Here is a 17479-nt window from a genome sequence, read left to right as displayed (position 1 = left end):
AACAGTGTCAATACCTCTTTGACATTTTTTCGAGAGGATGTATGTAAAAATACCAGGGTATTTGAAAGCATTGCTAAGTTTGACCTATGCTGAAAAGGACCAGCTATTGGACAAGAGTGATGATAGAACTTTGCAGGAATGTTTCCAGTGGGCTCCATACTATTTTTCTATAAATTCATGATTCTTTCTGTTGTCTACTTATCTCCTGTAGTGTGAATTTAGTGCTCTTGAAAAGGGCTGGACTGGCAGCCCTGCAGCTTCTGTATACCCACAGCACAGATGCACCACAGGTAGTGACAGTGCCAACATCCCTACACTGCCCCTGCCACATGCCTCGCCCTGACTTGGAGAGGCCACCTCTAGAGGGGAGGGAAGAGTTTGAATCCATGCCTTCTCTATTAAGATTTCCAATAAGTGTGTCAGTTGTGCAGGGTGGGACACTGTACTCAGACTGTTAAATCAATATCCCTTATGCCACAAAACAAACAAAAAGCTATTATAATCTGATCTGCGCTGACTGGCTGAATGTGAACAAATATCCTGGAGGTGAGAATCTCTGTATGCCATTACCCAGTCATTTAGTCCCCGTTTGTCATGTATACATTTCAGTTAACTACACTAGCCATTGTGCATCATGGCTTTAGTTATATAGTAATTTAGGCAACTGCAGACATTTTAATTGTGAAGTGATACTTATTTGCTTCTTTGATTTTATTTTTAGGTACAAGTTTACCTCAGAAAATTTTAGGAACAACTGAAGAAATAAGTGGTAAGAAACATACAGAAGACACTATTTCTGTGGCATCATCCTTACATTCTAGTCCTCCTGCGTCTCCTCAAGGTTCCCCTCGCAAAGGTAAGATAAAATAGTTCAAGCTAGTTCTTGTTACACCAAAAAACATTACATGGCACATATTTTGCTTTTGGTCTATGGTAATAATAGAAAATGTGAAGAAAAATGTAACTGGTAATACTTCCTGAATTTTCATGTTTTGGATTGTGTTATTTATATGGTTTTCAGGTGTTATGCATCATGGAGTTAGGACTCCTGCATTCAAAGTGTGGTCCTTCTTTGGTGGAGGACAAGTATAGATAAGAATGAAGGCAGAACTCACAGTTGTTTTGGTCTGTGCAAATTCTTGATGTTATTCAAATTACCAGTTAATTCAAATAGTTCTATGGAGTATTTTAAAATAAGAATGTCTACAAGAAATTGTTTTTAACCAACTACAAGATTTAGGAAATGAAACAGATATTTAGGATGATACATTCCTTTCTTTAGTAATGGAATGTTACTACCTTTTATTAATCAGGATTTATAATAACCTATACAGCACCCTTGTGGATTTTTACATTTATGCTAATGTAGAACCTTTTGGATTAAAAAATCTGAAATTGCTCTTCTTTATTTATCTATGTTTTCCTAATTCAGACTGAAGCTTTTCTTTTTTTGACTAGCCTGGGTAATATGCATATAAGATGCCATTTCATGTCAGCTGCAAATGTAGCATTCTAAATAATGTGTGTGTTTCTTACATTGGCCCTCCACATTCCCCGTGTACCCTGGCAAAAAAGACTCCTTAGTCATGGCATTTCACAGATGTAAAAAAGTTACATCCTTGAATAAACACAGTACAGGATGGTACATGGTCAGAGAGAAGACAAGTTAAGTTAACGAATTCTAGCAGGAAGGAGAAGCTTCCAGAGCTTTCCTCAGTTCCTGTGTTCTAAGTTTCCCTCACTTTTGAAGGTTCTTTTTAATTTTTGCTGACTATGTGACAGCAGAGTGGTACAGTGATGCCAGGCCTTAGTTTGAATCCTGACTCTGTCCCTGGTGACGGCTGTGTTATTACAAGCAACTGATTTATATAAGGTCAGGTCTCCTGTCTATAAGATGGGTTAGGGACCACCTATTTTAGGACCTTATTTAAGGATTAAATGAAATAATATCTGTAACACTTGAGACATGGTGAGTGATTAGTAAATCGAAGTTTCTCTTCTTCTTCCCTGCTGCCACTCCAGGGCAGTATAACTCCATTACTGACCCTCTTCACTTAGCTGAGACTGGCTAGAATTTTCATTCAGGTTTTACTAAGAAAAGCTTAGTAAAAATCGAATAGGACATATAAAAGTATACATAATAGATCTGTTTGTAAAACACAGGTTTCCGTTCTTGTTGTATACAGCTCATATATGATTTGGTAAGGCACACAGATATCTTTCATCTCTTTACTATGTATGTATCCTATCCAGAGTACCCTTTATCAGGTCCCAAGGATTGGGGCTGGGAACAGTGCCTATTCACACAGATGGTCCAGATGAACAATGTCCATACGCTCTTAATGCTCTTTCAGGAACATCTTTACACCCTCCAGAGGTCCCATTATAGACAGTTCTCTAACCAAGAAACTAGTTGAATTGGATTTGGTGTTATATGGGTCATTGTGACTTGTGGGAAGAGGTGTTAGGAACAGGAATTTCCCCATTGCTTTATTCCAAACAAATGCATTTTAACCACTAGAATAGAGAAGTCTTTTTTTCAGTATGTGACCAACAGTTGACCATGATGTTTATAGGTTTGTGAGCCTGTCATAGTCATGTTTTGAATCCTTAGAAATCTGACAAAATTCTTTTCTTTAAAACTATTTCTGCTTGTTTATTTCCATAGACAGGTTTTTGCCAGTGGTCCGTGATTGAACAAAAATGTCATTAAACTAAGAGTATGTTATTAGAATCTGTTTCTAGTTCTTGCTATACTTTGGAATAGTTCTTTGTTTTCTAACAGTTAAGAAGATAAGCCTACGTTCGTGATTTTTAAAAGGAGAATTTAAACAAGAAAGAACTGAAAAAGTGAGACATCAAGAGGCCTTAACCTTTATCTTCCCCAGTGCTTCAGGCAGGCAACTTCTCTGCGTTGTAGAGAAAATAGAATCAGAAATTGTGCTTTATAAATACATCTATTGTATATACTATTTATATGTCCTATCTGATTTTTGCTAAGCTTTTTCTTAGTAGAATCTACCTGAAAATTCTAGACACAGTTACTTTGAGAAATAATTCTGGTTATTTGCTACTCTTGTCATATTTTGGCTTATGATTTTACCAGCTTGGGTTACTTTCAGCAATTTTTTATTACCAGCTTATTCTGATCAAGGTAACCTTTCTCCTGTGTTCTGTCTTGTTTATGCTATATAGTAGAGTCTCCATGCATTAAAAAATATGTTGCTAGATTTCAATTTTTCAGATATTGTCAAGATGTTAGAATTTTTTAATAGTGAAATGTTATAAAACCAGGCTAATTGTGATTCATTGGAAAGAATTAATTGACCATGACAGGGTTTTTGCATCTCTCCCTCCAGTTGGCAGTATCATATCTGATCACAGCATCCTGCTGCGCCTCTCAGGGTCTTCCTCATCCCCTCCCCGTGAGTCCAGCACCAAGATCAGTGGCCACAGCTGCCCCGGAATAGGTGGGGTTTACTTGCAAAAGAAAATCCAACAGATTACCAGGAGCACAGCCAAAAGAACAGACAGGACCGAGAAGGCCACTGAGGAGAATAGAGACAGGACAAGTTGTGAGACCACAGCCAGAAAAAGAATGACATCCCCGTTTAGAAGATTTAGGGAAAGAACTCTTTCAAGGGAGAGACTAGCCAACAGCAAAAAAGAGGACGCAGATCTCAATCAAGCTACAGAAAGCTGTGAGAAAGTGAAGGATGTTGGAAGCAACATCAAAGATGAGAAAGGGAATGACATCTTCAATTCAAATAGCCGAGGCAACAGTAACACTTTAAACTGCTTCTATACGCGATTCAAGTCTAAAAGGAGAAAGACACTCTGATGAAGTTCCTTACTTTATTTTAGTGTGAAATTTGTTTTCATTTATTAATGTAAATGTAGCTTAAATTAAGTCATTTGTCAAATAAGGCTCAGACAGACAACTTACTAAAATACTATTTATGAGCATTTTATGATTAGTGTTACAGGTCCTCCAACAACAAAATCATATCCGTTTAAAGTGCCTTATTTGTACATATGTTATTTTGCTAATGTTAGTAAACTTAATTACTCTTGTTTTCTGTAGTTGGCTTTATTTCCTGCTGGTAGCAGTTGGGTCTGTGAGTGCAATAAGTAGAGGAGGCTTTTTAGGAACCAGTGTTTACTTTTACATTAAATCCCCCAGTAACAATCTGATCAGAACCTTTGCCTTAGATAATTATGTTGCTATCTTATTATTGCAACTACTTTACAAGCTAAAGTGAAATGTTTGGAAGGCAAGAAACTGTATCTTGTCCACATAAACTTTTTTATATCATTCACTTTTCACATATACTCTGATCAGAGGAGGGAGGAGATAGTCTAACATAGCAGGTTCAAAAACATCTGGGAAACTTGTTAAAAACTTACTGTGTCCCACTGCAGACCTTGTAAGTTTGAATTGCCAGAAATAGGCCCAAGAATGTGTATTTTAATAAGCCTTCCAGGTAATTCTTAGAGTTAATTATATTTGACAAGTACTGATCTAACAGACGTAAGAATGAAATTATTTTTAAAACAGTAAAGCAAGTCTATCCCCCAGGATAAAAGAACAATGACTTTTTCTTTTGAGGAGGAATTTTTGAATTTTTTTTAGTTTATTTACCACATCCATTTTCTTGGTCGTCTTGAAAATTGACCGATCACTTCATGAAGGGCACTGAGAAATAGCAGTGATCCCAAGATCAGAGAACTGGGGTAGGAGTCAAGAGACTGACTTTCCTTGGCTTGTCCTGTGCCTGGCACAAAAGCCAAATGCAGATCACACATTTTCTGGGTCTTAATTTTTGTTTTTGAAATAGTTAATGACACTAATTAATAAAGTTATTATTCAACAGTTTTTTTGTAATAACTTGAGCTATATGTGAGTCTAAAGCCTATAGTTCTTCTTGAGATTTCTAGGAATGGACCCAAAGGTCATGCACCTAATCAACCTCATTCTTCTCTCAGTGAACAAGAAGATAATTGTTTACTTCTTTGAGACCTACTCCTTGCTGGGATTACTACAGCATTTTCTTTATTTCTCAACAAAAGAAGTTTGGTTACTTTTCTAACAGTTACCCAAACAGACGATTGTGTACATTAACTATCATGCTGCAGATTTGTTTTTGGAACCTTCCACCTTACTCCATCTCCACCCCTTCATTCCAGAGAATGCTAAAGAAAATCTCTCTAGCTATATCTGCTGTGCAGTAAGTCATAGAGCAATTTAAAACAGGTAGATGCTGGGTTTTTTCATGTTACATTCTTGTAAATCTGTCAGTTCAGCTGTTTAATGTAATGTTCTGCTAAATTGGTGAAGAAAAAGGAAACTAGGTATAAGAGTAAGTTCAAATCTAAAACAATTTATTTAAAAATACTAAAACAATGGCTTTTAACTTGAGGCAAGACTTCTTAGGTGACAGAAGCAAAATATCTAGGGTATTTGCAGTTTGAAAAAACAAAAATAAAATTCTTTCCCTTGAGTCCTGACTCCCCTTACATACCCCTGCCTCGAGGTGGTGTTTTGGACACTCAGGTCAGGCCTTGAAATATTTATATTAATCAAAGGGGAGGGGACATAGGGTTAAAAAGAAGTTGAGAAGTTCAAGTTTAATGTTTTGTAATATATTTAATGCCTCTTGTTTTATTAAATGCTTGTAGCTATGTGAGAGCCTGGGGCAGATTTACCTTTGAACTAGTTTTCTCAGTAATACTGGGTTTTGGCTTTCTATTTCTTGAATTTGGAATTAGATTGGTGCCGTGTGGGTAGGTAGGTGAATGGATATGTAAAGGAACATGTACAGAAAATCGGCACCATTACATCTACATAGATGGAAATTGACATTGATACTCACTTTATGTTTTGTTCTTTTTATATTTTTCTTTGTCCTCTCCCTGACCCTCCCCACTCCCGTTCCTTTGTTTTGTAGTTTGATCAGTTGTCTTCTCTCATTCAGGTTATACACTTATACCATCAGCTAAATCTGACAACTTGTCTGACTCCAGCCATAGTGAGATTTCTTCACGGTCCAGCATTGTGAGCAATTGCTCTGTTGACTCCATGTCTGCAGCTCTACAGGATGAACGGTGTTCCTCCCAGGCTGTGGCAGTCCCTGAATCCACTGGAGCATTTGAAAAGACAGAGCACTCCTCAGGGATAGGAGACCATAGTCAGCCTGGCCCTGGGTAAACATCCTTGCCTGTGTTCACATCACAAAACCCAAGCCGAGTGGCCACTGCAAGCAGTGCTCCCTAATTTGAACGTAAAACCACCCCCACCAAAGGAGTAGTTGAAAGAACAGGAGAACGAAGCATGTATTCTCTATACTGAATGTGCAAATAAGTGCTATTTTGAAAGATATATGGGTGCTCATTTTTTAAGTGTTACTGGATTCAAGTAACTTACATCATGTATCTTTTCGATCAATAAGAACTCAAAGTGAAGATGCTATTGGTAGGTGGGAAGTAATTCTTGCATTCTAGCTATAAGGTTAGAGATTGCTCAAAAAGAGTGTGTAATGGGAAGTACCCTCAGTGCTATACACGTTGTAGACAGATTGGGAGAGTAGGACTAGTCCTTGATCCTTACTCTCTCAAAGTATGATTTGGAGAATAAGAATTATCAGCTAGCAAAAAGTCAATTAAAAAAAAAGTTAACTCTAAATTTCTATTTAGAATCAGACAAAATGGAAATCTTCAGAAAGCACTGAGAAAGTTGATTCTAAACTGATACTGTTAAATCTGGTACACTTTAATATGAAAAATTTAAGATATAGTGAAGTATTATCACCATACTTGTAAGGGTTTCTAAACTATGGTTCTCTAGACCAGGAGTCAACAAACTTTTTCTGTAAAAGTTAGATAGTAAATATTGTAGGCATAGCTGGCTGTAAGCTCTCTGTTGCAATTGCTCAACCCTGCTATTGTTGCATCAAAACAGCCTTAGACAATTTGTAAACAAATGGGCATGCTGTGTCCCAATAAAACTTTATTTACAAAAACAGGTAGAGGGCTGGATTTGCCCTTGGGCTCTAGTTTGCTGATCCCTGCTCTGTATGCTCTGTACTATAAATCAGGGAGTCACAAACCTTTTGGGGGGTGGGCAGGTAAAGGCCCATTTAAAGGAGTACATATTTTAGGCTTTGCAGGCTGTATATGGTCTCTGTCTCAAAATCTTTGGAGTATTTTGTTCCATTTTGTTTAAACCCTTTAAAACGTAAAAACCATGCTTTGCTCAAGACCATAAAAAAACAGGCTGTTCGCTTGATTTGGTCCATGAAACTAAGTTTGAGAACCCTTGCTATAAATGATAGAATTCATTTAGTAGTAGGTAATTGGGGAAGTTGCTGTTTCCTTGGTACCTCAGAGACACTGAAAAATAAAACATGGTTTCTGTAATTGAGGATTCTTAATTCTGTGTGCATGGAGAGAATCTAGTGTTGCATTATGTTGACCAAGAATGAAAATGTATACTTAATTTTATTCATTTCAAACCTCATCCTTCATAATAATTCAAGAAAAATTCTGAGGAAGCCTTTTAAGTATTTGAGTTTCTTCAGTGTATGTTTCGAGCTAAGTATTAACGTTAATGCCAGTACAAGTTTAGTGATGATTGATTACAGTGTCATTTTTTTCCAGAAGGTTATGTTGGCATTAAACACTTGTGATGCATGTTCTATAGTCTCTTGTAGGCAGTAATACTTGCAATGGACTGAAGAAATTGTTTCCATTAAGCCAGTAAATTACTTTTAATTGTGTATCTCCAATTTTAGGTGGACACTCTCAAAGCCATCACTAATCAAGAATTTAGCTGTCTCATCTTCTGTGAGCAATGATGAGATTTCTCACGAGCATATTATTATAGAAGCAGCTGACAGTGGTCGTGGAAGTTGGACTTCCTGTTCAAGCAGCTCCCATGACAACTTCCAAAGCCTCCCAAACCCAAAAGGCTGGGATTTTTTGAACTCTTATCGACATACCCATTTGGATGGTCCCATAGCTGAAGTTGAACCCACTGACTGTGAGCCCTGTACCTGTCCTAAAGGCTGCTCTCGAACTTGTGGTCAGTGTAAAGGAAGCCTAGAGACTAATCAGTTGAGGCAGAGTTGGGCTTCCTCTAGTTCTCTGTCTGATACATACGAACCAAACTATGGGACAGTTAAACGGAGAGTGTTGGAGAGCACCCCAGCTGAGTCATCTGAAGGCTTGGACCACAAGGACGGCATCGACCCCGTTTATAAAACTGTTACTTCGAGTACAGAAAAGGGCTTGATTGGTAAGTTGTGTGTTCTTTGTCATATCTGTGGCATTTAGAATTTAAGTGGTAAAGTGACCTTGGCCCAGAATTTTATTCTTGGAAAATTCCCTTCTCTAATCTCTCTTTCCTCCCTCCACATGCAAATTATTTTCAAAAAGTTCATGATTTCTCAAGAGCTTTGGGGCAGATATTCAAGCCATTTAAAATGAAAAAGCTGACATGCAGGAATTTAATAAGGGGGACAGGTTTATATGTCTTGTTTTGCTTTTGAGATCTTTTTGGTTTTATTAAGAAAATATTATTGCATTACTGTGCAGTAGTAATAAAGGGATTATTCTCTTTGCCACCTCATAAATTGTTTGGACCCTAGTTGCTTTTTGCATACATGGTAGGAACTTTGAATCTGATACTACTTTTAGGTAGTACAAGTGGTGGAAAAAGTGTGATAAAGAAGTCCAAAACAGGGACTTCCCTGGCAGTCCAGTGGTTAAGACTCTGTGCTTCCACTGCAGGGGGGGGCATGGGTTTGATCCCTGGTCAGGGAACTAAGATCCCACATGCTATGTGATGCAGCCAAAAAAAAAAAAAAAAAAAAGACCCAAACATTTTTCATTATACCCTCCTAGCACATATCATGGGTGTGCCAGCTTCTGTTCGTGGATTCCGTTCTAACCATGCACAGCTTTCTTGGTGTATTCTTTTAGTATTTGGCCGTCAAATACATTTTTTTTTTCCTTATTCTTGAGTTTATATAAGTACTTAGATATAATAGCACCTGTGGTTTTTTTTTCATGTGGAGTGACTGTACTTTGAGTCAATATTATGATAATCAACTCTTTATACTATATTCGTGATGTCAATTTAAACTACTAAATATATGAAAGACACGTGCTTTTTTTAGCATATTTTTTACTTGTCAAATTTCATTACAGGTTGAATTTTTTAGTTCATTTTTTTCCAAGGATTTTTTATTAAAGCCTTTTAGGTAACTGTTATATGGATATACAAGCACGTGTGTGCAAGGGTGTAAAATCTTTCCCTTCTTATCCATTTGGGAAAATAGATTAAAAAAAATTTTTTTTGTTCATTTCTAGATGACTCTGGGCAAATCACTTAACATTCTTCATTCTTGTCTTCTTTTCACAACCTCTCCACCCCCTCCCCACTCCATTCTCCTCAGATGGGAATGGAAATCCTTTCTGACCTTGATACTACATGCAGATTTTACTGGTAGAGTTGTAGAAATTTCAATATGGGCAAACTTGATTCTCTAAGGGGAGAATTTAATGATCCTTTTAAATTTATTCTTCTTGTATATAGATAGTGTTTGTATTTTAAAAGTTGCTTACATGATCGAGATACTCAGAGCCATTTGTCCTGTGAGTCTTGTGGATTGGTCTTAATTTCATGGAACTTCCTTTTTAACTTATTTCTGATGTTTTTTGAAGCTTTGCCTTAGACCCAGGGTGTACAAACTTAGGGCAAAAGATTTTAAGTCACCATTATTTTTAATGTCCACTGAAAATCAGAGAAACTTAATTTAAGATGGATTTCCTAAAATTATGGCTTTTCTTCTCACTTAATCACAGAGCAGAGGTTAGGAATAAGGTCCTTGAAGGAATTAGTTCCTCTTTAAAGTTGTTTATATGCCAGCACTGACGTGAAATAGCCCTTAAGTAGAGGGCCTAAATGTCATTTCTATGAAAATCCCCCCATTTAATAGAGTATAGATGTTCAGGGTGAATTCTTAAATGTCTCTGACTCGTTCACCTTTGGGACTGGTATTCCTTGAGGAATTTGTCACACACTTCTGTGATTTGTGGTCTGACCTGTGAAAGGAGGAAGCTTGTCATCAATGTCATCTCCTTCAACTGTCTCATTCTATTTAATGTTTGTAAAACCCAATGTAATTTATGTATTTTAAAAACAAGTTTAAATATCAAGTTTATTAAGCTTATTAAAAGTGTTTTTAACCTGCTGCCATTGTGTTCAGATATATTCACTGTGTCCCTTTTTAAGTTCTATTTTGTCATTGTAATAAGTTTCAGTATGTTTTTTTTTCATTTCTTATATTTTTCATTAACATTTCCATTGCTTATTTTTCATGCCAGTGTACTGTGTCACCTCACCCAAGAAGGAGGATAGGTATAGGGAGCCACCTCCCACTCCTCCAGGATACATGGGGATTTCTTTAGCAGACCTAAAGGAAGGACCCCACCTACACCTAAAACCTCCAGATTATAGTGTGGCAGTGCAGAGGTCAAAGATGATGCATAACAGCCTCTCTAGACTGCCACCAGCTTCTCTCAGTAGCAACCCTGTGGCCTGTGTTCCATCGAAGATCGTAACTCAGCCTCAGAGGCATAATTTGCAGCCATCCCATCCTAAACTAGCAGATGTGACTGACGCAGATAGCGAAGCAGATGGTATGTTGACAAACTACCTTAATGGCTCTTAAATGAATTGCTAAACACATTGAATGGTCTTTGCTCTGGTATTTCACATAATCAGAACTGTTTTCTTTAACTGCTTTAGAAATCTGTTAAAAAAGAAATGACTAAATACGATGATGTGTTTTTTGTAAATGGAGAGGGCAACCTGATTGTATTTAATAGCAGCTCAGCGTAGAAGGATAATTTTAAGAGGAGGCACTTGACATTGGTAGAGTTGTGTTTTACACTAATGCACGGACACTTGAAACTCCAAGTATCAAAATGTCCAATTATCTGAAATCATGCTGTTTGATAGAGTTCCTCTTATTAGCAGAACTCTTGACCAACCTTGCAATTTTGGCAATAAATGAATTTTATCTTTCTAAACAATCTAGTAATAAAGTGGTTAAAAAGCAGTTCTGAATTCCAGTTGATTGTCAGCCTTCATTGTGATCAGAAGTCAAAAATGTCATTACAATAAAATCTGGCCTTTGATGGGATATTTGAGAGGATTTCTTTGTTGAAATTGACTAATTTTTTAAACAGATAACTAGATTGTTAGTTGATCTTCATTAATATGCTGACCTACCACTTAACTGTGTTTCTTTTATTTTCAGAAAATGAACAGGTTTCAGCAGTGTAGCCTTTGGATTGACCTGATTGAAGTCTACTGAAAGTCACGAAGGAAGGAGTGGGCAGAACCAACTCACAATTCTGCAGGCCGTTGCCAACAAATAGCTCGCTGCTCCTGCTGCTAACCCAGAGGTTTTAATCCCTGTACTCTGAGCAATGAGATAGCCCTGAATCATGCTTCCTTTCATTTAATCCCTGCAGATGCATAGTTTCCTCAGCTATGGATGTTGTGCCTGGATACCAGTCTTCGCTTTGCACACCAGACCTGCCTTGGGACCACAGTTACTAGAACAAATTCAAACTCGAGTCCTCCCCATATATATCACTATAGATTTTCCTTTAACATGTTATTTTTAAGATAGTAGTAGTGGTAGTATTTTCAAGCCATAGCTTGGGTTAACAGACAAATTCAGAATGTCTGCCAATACCAAGGATATTTTTATGTATTTGAAAAGTAACTTATTATTTGAAGTTTTGTGGTTTTGTTTGTATTTGGGAGCTCTTGTTAATTGATGTTCATGTTTGAGGCCATAAAACTGTCTCTGATCTGACCAAACTGAAGCCATCTTTACAGGATGATATGTTTGATCTATACAGAGATGTAACCATCTATAGCACCAACGAAACGTGGGGTCTCAGTTTGAGTGGAACAGGAATCCCTTTGCTGTTGAGGTGTTAGGAAGGAGAATACTGCCATCTGCTGGTCAGGATTTGGAAAGCCAAATGAAGCTACCACAGGGTCCTAGCAGTCTCTTGGGAAAAGGAAGGGGTATGATGGGGTGTGTAGCAACCCTAATTTCCAAAGAATGAAATGTTTATCTTACATAACATGTATACCAACTTAAGTGAAAGTCATTCTCTGTCTAACTGTAGCTATAAGTATAAATCCAGTAAATAGAGAATGAGTTCTAGACAGTTCTACTCTGTAGAAACCCATACCTAAAATTTTTCACAACTCAAATATGGAGTTTTTTTAAAGGACATGTTATCTTTGGCGGTATAGTCACGAAGATCAATTTAGCTTTATGCGGTGTTCTGCAGCACCCACCACCCAACCCCCATCTTACAGCACAAGGCTGTTTTTAATCTTCATAAACCCTGCAGCTCCCAGTTGCCTGCAGGTAAAGCTCATTAGCACACCAAGGTCTATAATTGGTTGAAAATTTTGTGGGGGAAAGAGGAGCTAGAATTATGGAAGTGATTATTTCTTGGTTTTCACTTTAGGCCTTGAGAGGAAGGAGACATATATATTTAACAGCCTGTTGGGCGTGGCACTCTTAAGTATTTAATTAAAATTTCATTGACTATTTACTGGATGAGGTAGACTTTCCGCATTTAAAAAAGATTACGTATGATGTTTTCTACATCTTAAGTTTAAATTTTTTCATTTGTTTTTTAGTGTAAAGGCAAGTGAAAGGTTAATAAACTTCTGTGACTACCAAAAAAAAAAAAAAAAGCCAAAGCCATTAATGTGTACTACCCAAATCAACTTGGAGCCAAAAATAGGTTTACTTCTGAATGGTTATCCATATGTGAATTTATAGGATTTAGTTGGCTTATTACTTCCTTTTGAAAAGTTCTCATTTTTTCCTAGCTCTCTCTTCCTTCTCTCTATCATCCTCCTATTTCCTTCATTTTAAAATCATAAATCAGTGCCAACTGGTAAATGGCAGTAGTCCATCTTTTCTATCAAAATGATAATTTCTTCATTTTAGGAAAAATAGCATGTCTGAAAAATTCCCATGGGCAAAAAACTGTAAATACGAAACTTAAGCCTTAGAAATTAACCCCAGGTATGTTAGAATGAGGCTAGTTGGCTCCATAGCTTTCTTGGCCCATTGAAACGGAAAGTAACCTGGATCAAAAATCCTGGTTTGAAAGTCACACTGTAAAGGTTTGATCTATAAACAGTGGTCCTGTGATCATAAATTTTTCTTTCACTGATTTAGACAATATTATTTTCATGTCCAGAGCAAAACAAAGTGAAAGATATTTTTGCTACAACCATCTTTTTATCCAGTTTGGGTATTTATTCTCACCATTTTATATCCACTCCCCGGAAAAATGTGCTGTTTGCACAGTATCTGTTTTTTTAGCAGGTCTTTCAAACCAGATGGGAGCCTTCTCCATCGTTGTCCTCAATGTTGTGGATAATATCTTGCACAGAGAGTCAGAGGCTTGTGGTTTTGGACTTGCATCCTGTAGCTGCCTTTGTTTCCTGTAGCTTGAAATGTGAGTGTTTGGATCAGCTGATCACATTGATCAAGAACTAAAGCCAAATGCTTTCTAGTTTGATATGTATTTATCCCTTAAAAAATCGTGGCGTTTTGATCTTTATATTCTAATTTACGGTACATTCCTGCCTTCTCTTAGTTTGTCACTTGACTAGAACAAGAGAAGCCTTAACCTATACTTGCTCCAATTCAAAATGCCCGTTTGTTTTTATTTTATAAATTTATAAGTATACTGAAGAGATCTATGCCCTCATTGTACCACAACTCTGAATCTGCCAGGGCTATTGAAGCAGTAAATCCTCACTGCAAACTTTTGCCAAATAATAAGTTTCAACAAAAAAATCTCTGCATAATGAAAGATTTGGAGAATTAGTAAATCCAGTATATACTTCCATAAAGGTTTATTGTAATTTAATAGAGTCTTACTTTCTCCAAATGGTTACTTGCAGTATGATATTTGGGGAGAAAAAGCCTTTAAATGGTTTTTCATGAGGGTGATGTCACATTGTCATCATCTGCATAACCACCTTGAGAATCTCTCCGAGGCTTGAAATGTGACAGTAATCATGGAGATAACCAAGAACAATTCTAATTTTTATAAAGTGTTTTCTCCCCTTTAAAAAGAAGGGGAGAAAGAGTTTCCTTGTATATTTAAGACTCTGATTATTATTTTGATACATACGTTTCTAAAAAATGTGATATTAAAGTAGATGTATCCCTTTAGTATTACCGTAAATGTGATATAGCAAAGGGATAAATCTTCAAAACAGTGTCACAGTACATTTTCAAATTTAAACTTGAACCCCAGTTCATCTTTAATTTCTGTTGTGCTTTTTTAAGGCTTCTTTACTTTTGATACACAGAATACAGTTGTACTTAACCTTTTAAAATTGAAACGTGAGCTGATCAGCAAAGGACAAAAACAAAACTGCACAGTCATAATAATCAAATAGCAATTATACTGCACAATTCAGTGATTGTAAAGTGTCCTGTAACAAGCAATGTTTGTCTCCTATTTTTTGATACCTCTTAAACTTATGTCTTTTAGAAAGACAGTGCCTCTGTATGCTTTTTGTATTTTTATTGAGTGTAAATATTTGTTATATTTTTGGTTAAGAGAATGTAAAAGTACCATTTACTATTACCATATCTACTAATACATTGGTGGAATCAATAAAGAATCTAATTAACCTTCTCTGCACTTTATGGCTAATGTATGGGAGCAGGTTATATACCCAGTCATTCAAGAGGACCAGTCTGGGACCTGCATTGGTGTGAAGGCATTTTTTGTTTTAAGTCTCCAGAGAAATTGGAATTGTCCAATTATGGTTGACATTATGGTATCTGTGAAACACCTAGCTATTGTTTTGTTTAGTTTTTTAAAAGTGTATTCGACTACAAACCAAGTTTAACAGTGGCTTAAACCCTATTGGATTGTTTTTCTTTTATAACAGAAAAGTCTACTGGCAGACTGTTTAGGGCTGGTACGGGGATTCTACAGTTCTGTTGCGGTCTCATGGATTCTGACGTTTACACCTGAGGGCATCACTGCAGTGCTTCAAGAAGGGAGGGTTTGCAGGAAAGGTGCAAATGTGTAGCCCTTTTATTAGCAAAACAACAGCTTTTCTAGAACTCCACTTGCATAATTCTGCTTACCTCCCACTGGTCAAAACTGTCACATGACCAGTGGCTGCAAGGAAACCTGGGAAATGAACTTTTTTAGCTGAGCAGTGGATGGCTCCAAATAAAAGTGGTATTCTTTTCAGTGAAGAAGGAAAGAATGGATATTGAATGGGCAGCTAGCTCGGTCTACCACAGCATGCCTATTGCCCACTCCTTCAGGAAGTGCATTTACATGTAAGTGCAGTAATTTATTTATTGGGATCAGATCCTAGGACCCTGGCAAAGAAAGGGGAAATTCTTCTTTAGTACTCCTTCGTAAAGTTTCCCAGTCGCTCCTCTGTACCCAGAGAATATTACTCCCCTGCTAGGTAAGGCTTCTACCTCCTCCCAGTTTACCCCCTCCCAACACACACACACCAAGGTTTCCTCAGGGCCACTCCTTCCCCTGATCTCTCCACAGTTACTAGTTTATTCCTTTATTTCAAACATACTAAACACAAGTGTAGTAGGTTGAATAATAACTACTTAAAAATATCAAGCTCTAATCCCTGGAACTTTAAAGGTTACTGAAAAGGGTCTTTGCAGATTTAATTAAAGTTAAGCATTCTGAGATGAGGCAATTACTTTGGATTCTCTGGGTGGGCCCTAAATGCTATCACAAGTGTCCTTAGAGACGCAAAGGACGATAACAGAGGAGAAGGCACCGTGAAGCCGGCAGAGAGTTGTAGCTGTGGGCAGCAGAATACTAACAGCCACCAGGAACTAGAAGATACAAGGAAGAGCTCCTTCCTTAGAGCCTCCAGAGGAAGTGCCACCCTGCCAACATCTTGATTTTGGTCTTCTCACCTGTTGTTTCAACCAACCCATTTTTGGTAATGTATTAATAGCAGCCGTAGGAAACTTAATACATGCTACTGTTTTTGTCTGACTTTGAGGACCCAGAACCTGCAATTAAAGGATATAGTGGTCCATAAGTACACCACAGGAACTGTGAGCCCTGTCTCACTACCTTCAAGAAGAATTTGTTAAACCAAGATGAGAGAGGCCCAGAGGCCTCCTCTGCAGCAGCCTGGTCAGCCTATTGTTTTTCCAAGTGTTCACAGAAGGGACATTGCTATCATCCTTGCCACACACGATATTTTTCATTTTTCTCATTCCAGGCATTCTGGTGAGTATGTACTGGTATCTTTATGTGGTTTTAATTTTAATTTCTATAATTACTAATAATGCTAAGCATCTTTTCAAATGCTTACTGGCCATTTGGATACTGTCTTTTATGAAGTGTCTTTTTAGGTCTTTTGTTTTTTATTTGTTGCTAGAGTATTGAAATACAATTGTTTTATAATGACTTGTATATAACAACCTTGCTCAATTCATTTATTAATCCCAACAGGTTTTAGAATCTTCTGAATTTTCTATATTCTCCTGGAAATTTTCTCCAGGCAGTGAGCTGGGGCCATGGTGTAGGGCTCACCCTTTTGTTTCTTATGCTCTCAAGGATTACTGTCCTTCAGTGCCTGGTGTCCAGGGTATTAAGTGGCCTTGTTTTATACATTTTGTCTAGTTTTTCAGTTGTTTCAGACAGGAGGGTAAAATGGTAGCTTCTCCATCTTGACCAGAAGCAGAAATCCACATATAAAATTTTAATACAACTCTCTCAGTAAATGAGAGCATACACCCACATTCTCCCTGCCCCACCCCCAAATCAGTAAGGATATAGAAGATTGGAACAACACAACCAACACACTTAATCTAATGAACATGTATAAAACACTGAATTAACAACAACTGCAAGATACACATTACTTCTAGGTGATCATGGAGCATTTATCAAAGTTAACTATATATTGGGCCATAAAGAAACTATTAACAAATTTCAAAGGGTTGGACTCATATAGAGAAGGCTGTCTGCAACAGAATTAAATGAGAAATTAGTAACAAAAATTACAAAATTTGGAAGTTAAAGAATGTACCTCCCAGTAACCTGTTGGAAGGTAGAGATTATTTTGAACTGAATGAAAATAGGAATATCAAAACCTTTTGGATTTGATTAAAAGGAATTATATAGCCTTAAGTACATATATTAGAAAAGTAGAAAGGCTAAAAATGAATTAGCTAAACATGCTTCTTGAGAAACCAGAATAATAGCAAATTAAATTCAAATAGATGGAAGAAAATAATAGCAGAAATATGTAACACGTAAAAAAAAGAATTAGCAAAGCAGTATATATTCTTTTAAAAGACTAATGCTAAACTCTTGGTGAGGATGATCAAGGAAAAGG

The 17479-nt window shown here is 37.0% G+C and overlaps 1 protein-coding gene across 9 annotated transcripts in view; it reads left to right on the top strand.

Moving 5' to 3' along the window:
- Positions 1-17479, top strand: part of RAPGEF6 (Rap guanine nucleotide exchange factor 6) — a 223374-nt gene extending 205895 nt beyond the window's left edge. For 2 of the 9 annotated variants that reach the window (XM_079917411.1, XM_079917412.1), the window contains 5 exons: positions 722-856; positions 5976-6204; positions 7791-8293; positions 10387-10701; positions 11325-17479. In XM_079917411.1, coding sequence (XP_079773537.1) covers positions 722-856; positions 5976-6204; positions 7791-8293; positions 10387-10701; positions 11325-11350 — 1208 coding nt within the window. In that variant the 3' untranslated portion in view covers positions 11351-17479. The other 7 variants (XM_079917410.1, XM_079917408.1, XM_079917414.1 and 4 more) reach the window with 5 other exon arrangements.

This window comes from Stenella coeruleoalba (assembly GCF_951394435.1).
Source record: "Stenella coeruleoalba genome assembly, chromosome: 3".
Classification (NCBI taxonomy): Eukaryota; Metazoa; Chordata; class Mammalia; order Artiodactyla; family Delphinidae; genus Stenella; species Stenella coeruleoalba.
Note: the sequence above shows the minus strand (reverse complement) of the source record. Positions and strands in the feature narration are given on the sequence as shown.